This window comes from Drosophila elegans, unplaced genomic scaffold, assembly GCF_018152505.1.
Source record: "Drosophila elegans isolate 14027-0461.03 unplaced genomic scaffold, ASM1815250v1 contig_814, whole genome shotgun sequence".
Classification (NCBI taxonomy): domain Eukaryota; kingdom Metazoa; phylum Arthropoda; class Insecta; order Diptera; family Drosophilidae; genus Drosophila; species Drosophila elegans.
The window spans coordinates 9762440-9766590 of NW_024546167.1; the positions used below are offsets into that span (position 1 = coordinate 9762440).

The 4151-nt window shown below is 38.5% G+C and overlaps 1 protein-coding gene across 2 annotated transcripts; it reads left to right on the plus strand.

Moving 5' to 3' along the window:
* LOC108150405 (phenoloxidase-activating factor 2-like) lies at positions 1–1413 on the plus strand. Of its 2 annotated transcripts, none has more exons than XM_017278562.2 (3): positions 1–219; positions 305–349; positions 404–1413. In XM_017278562.2, the coding sequence occupies exons 1-3, from the start codon at positions 37–39 to the stop codon at positions 1295–1297; spliced, it is 1122 nt and encodes a 373-aa protein (XP_017134051.1). In that variant the 5' UTR covers positions 1–36; the 3' UTR covers positions 1298–1413. The 2 variants fall into 2 exon arrangements, with proteins under 2 accessions (XP_017134051.1, XP_041566248.1); XM_041710314.1 differs by having other exon boundaries at positions 308–349.
* The last annotated feature ends 2738 nt before the right edge of the window (positions 1414–4151 follow it).

Below are 4151 nucleotides of genomic sequence, written 5' to 3' on the forward strand. Positions count from 1 at the left end.
CTCTAACAAATAGTCACTTGATATTTCGGCGCAGACATGGGACACTTGTGGATACTCGGAGCTCTTATTTTAGGCTACATCCTTTCGGGTGAAGCCTGTACATGTGTTAATAGCATACAGTGCAGGGAAGTGGAACCATTATATAGTTGGCGAATTTTAGAACACCGTGGCACTACGGCCTGCCCTGCCGGTCAAGTCTGCTGTGCAATTCTCTGGAATGTAGGTTTATACAGATTACTTGTGTTCTTTTTAACATTTGACATTTACATTTAATCATATTTAATTTTATTTATTTAATTATTAGCAGAGTAATGAAAGAAACACTGAAACCCCACCGGTTGTGCCAGTAGTGAGTTTATAAAATTATCTTTTTTGCAAAAGATTTATTGTTGCTTGTTCACAGACATCGCCCAAAACCAATTTCCCTAACTGGGGGACCAAGGACACAGCTGTCGTTCATGCTGCACCACCTTCTACTAAAGGCAAGAGCAATCCATGCGGATTGGATTCCACCAAATTAATCCGGAATGGGTATTCATTGCCTGGTCAGTTTCCCTGGGCGATAGCTTTGTTGCACAACGGTGCTTATTTTGGGGGCGGCTCCCTGATTGCCCCAGGATTTGTGCTCACAGCTGCCCACTTCTTAAGGTACAAGTCCGCACACGAGATTGTGGTCAGAGCTGGCGAATGGAACTTGAACTCCCCGGAGGAGAGTTTTGCCCCTGAGGAACGTGGAGTAGAAAAGATCGTGTCCCATCCGAACTTCGATTTTAAAACTGGTGCCAATAACTTGGCGATTCTACGCCTAAAATCGCCTTTCGAGTTAAAGGATCACATAAGAACTATCTCGATTCCTATGCCACAAAGTTCGTACGATGGACAACGCTGCACGGTTGCCGGTTGGGGTAAGAGAAATTTCGAAGATCTCAATTACTCGGCCGTTCTGAAGAAGGTCGAGTTACCCGTGTTGAGCAGATACGTGTGTGAGTCAAGGTTGCAAAGAGCCAAGCTGGGCTCGAATTATAAGCTGCCTGCGAGTATGATTTGCGCCGGAGGTGAGCTTAACCAGGACACTTGCACCGGAGATGGAGGATCTGCCTTATTCTGCTCTCTCGGAAACGAGAATCCAGATAGCTATGTCCAGGTTGGCATCGTTGGCTGGGGATTGGGCTGTGGACAGAAGGATATTCCCGCAACTTACACAAATGTGGCTGTCTTCAGGGAGTGGATTGAAAACAATATGTTACCTTATATCTATAGAAACGGAGCATTCAAAATTGACAAAACTCGCCAATAAAAGCTGGTTTTAATTTGCATTTAAATTCAGACATATAAAAAAGGCTTAAATAAATGTATAAATAAATATGTAAGTTATGTGTCGAAACGAATTCTATATATTTCATTTTGTATTCGATATACCAAATATTTCGATCTTAATCTTAATTTGAATAAATTATATGATCATCTTTGCTGGACCATTTAATTAAGTTTCTTACTGAGATTTGAGAAAGAACCACGGTATTCAAACAAGTTGAAGTTTAAGCAAACGATTTGCAAACACTCAAATGTATTTGAGCCATTAAAGTGTCTTTGTTTGTTTTTCTGTGTAAGCCTCTTAATCAACTTTATTAATATTAATAAGCTGGAGAGCAGGCAGAAGAAGGAGAGGCGAGAAACAATGCTAAAACATTCGTCAACAATTATACAATTACACTCCAGGCCAAATTGCCCGGAGAGAAGCTGAGAAACGGAGCTCTTAATGGTAATTCACTTAAATAATCATTAGTCAAACAATTTCAGGGGCCACCAACAAGAGCAACAACCCTTTCCCCTGGAACCGCAAAAAGTGGAATAATGTGGGGAATAATGTATTCTTTTTCTTTCTCTTGTTGTTGTGCTTCTTATTTATAGGTCGAAATTCGGCCAGGAATTGTATTTTATGCCCTTTGGGGGTTGCTTCCTGGTCCTGAACTTTGGTTTTGTGTTGGGCTTTGGGCTTGCAGAGGCCACTCCAATTGAAATTCAAGGGCTCACTTCATTCCCACTTAATTTCGGACGCTGCGACGCAATGAACTCAATCAAAATAATAAAAGTAACAGGGGTTTCCATAAGGAATAATGGGCTTTGAAATATAATTAAAATTCGCAAAGTAACAGTGTATATGCAAGCAAACCAAATATTATAGTCAAGAGATTTTAATTTTCCTAATTATAGCTTTTGGGGAAATTAAGAGCCATTTTTCAGTAGCCCGGGACCATCATCATGTCAAATTCCTTTTGGGTGCAGCACATATCAAAAAACTAACTTGCAATCATTTTGCTATGAGTAACAAAATACGTTTTCCCTCAGTTTTCTTTGGTCAGCAATTATTCAATTATTTCAAAAAGCCATGCCAAACCCAGAAAACCCGGACAAAAGCTCTTTTGTTCTCATTATCAGCAAATTTGGCCTTAAACCGATTCCTGGCAGCCAGACAAACACTTTTCCTTTCCTCGATTGTGTGCACTCGCCTGCCCGCTTCCCGTTTCCATCTCCCACTCACACTCTCATTTCCACCGCCCCTGTCAAGGACATACACACACACATGGGCTGAGTAACCACAGACACGCCCACAGCTGTAACCGCCTCCACCCCCGCTTTTCCTGGGCCAAAGGCACGCGACACACCAAATGACTCAGCAATCGAAAAGTTCAACAAACCTGGGACTGACCATAAACTATAAAAAAAAAACAAAAAACACAAAAACAAAAAACGGAGAGAAGAATGGTAAAGCAGGAATCTAAATAGTGGCAAACATGCATTGGGAATTGACATTTATGACCCGGCATAAAAACCATATTTGTGCCGACCTGGCCATGTGTTGTGGGCCAGCTTGACTTTCGGCTTGGCTTGATTCCTCGTCCTGGTCACGCGTCTGTCTGAGTTTTCCTCCCCTGCCCATCTTGTTAGACATTTTTCGATGAAAGTGAAAAATATGCCCGACCATAAAAAGCAAATATTTGAATTTGAATCGGAAGTATTGACACCCTGGAAAATTATAGGAACTAAACTTATTTATATTAATAAGTGAAATGCTTAAAAAGCTTGTAATATATATTTTAATATTTTTGTATATTGTTAAGTGTATCGATTCGTTCTCTTAAGTTGATTTTTAGATTTCTTAAATAATTTATTTTACATTCTCTACCCGTATAATGAAGTAAAATCAAAACTTTGGTAACAGAAATTTTTGATTATGTTCGACAGATATTTTTTTCAATGTGCTGAATATGCAGTTAGATGTTTCATATAAAATTAATTTTAAGAAAGTTTATAATTAAAATAATTTTAAGAAATTATGGTCAACATGACATTTCAGCCATCCCAGCTCAAAACAAATATTATTTTCTACATATTAAAATTTATATTTCAATAACAACCAATATACCCAACATACTAAAGATAAGTACCCAGAAAAAACTGCAACACAATTCATATTTAAACAGGGCCACAACAATGGAAGTGAGCTGAAAAACCGAAGGCAGACTAACTGCAAATTGTGTGGGTGACTGACTGAAGGAATAAGGAGGGAGCGAGAAAGAGGGGCTGAGGGCGAGAAGGGGAGGGTGCATATGACGTGCCGACAGGGTGTGGTATGTCCTTGTCCATGTCTACCTCCCTAGCCATCACTGCTCTTTCTCGTTCACTCTGCTGTTGTTGTCGTCATGGCATTGCAGACTTAATTAATTTCAGCACGCAAAAAGCTGCAACTGCCACTCAAAAGTTATTCATAATAATCCAAATGATTCATGACAATAAAGTGCACAAATTGAACCGTAATTTTTTGTCCGACTTTTCTCATTGTGGTTTTCATTTGTAAGTGTACAAAAAGTGATTAAAGTTAAATATCAGACATTGTTCCCTTTGTAAATATATATTCAACAATTCTTTTAAAGTCAGTATCCTATTCAAAAAAAAACTTTGTTTTGAGCTATTGTTAATAACAGCAGTACACCTAACAAAAGACTTCTCTGTGTTTTGAAACAACCTATTTTAAATTCTCAAGTTATCAATTTTCTAAATATTCGTGTTTGTAATCAACGAAAAAATATAAGTAAAATATATTAGTATCTTATATTTCTTTAAGATATGTTACAAAGATCTAAAATTTG

What these genes read in the sequence shown, in the direction of transcription:
- LOC108150405 (XM_017278562.2), top strand. Translation starts at nt 37, where the DNA reads ATGGGACACTTGTGGATACTCGGAGCTCTTATTTTAGGCTACATCCTT. An exon ending in GCTGTGCAATTCTCTGGAAT is followed by an intron (nt 220 to 304) that starts GTAGGTTTATAC and finishes TTTAATTATTAG; the next exon opens with CAGAGTAATGAAAGAAACAC. An exon ending in CCCCACCGGTTGTGCCAGTA is followed by an intron (nt 350 to 403) that starts GTGAGTTTATAA and finishes GCTTGTTCACAG; the next exon opens with ACATCGCCCAAAACCAATTT.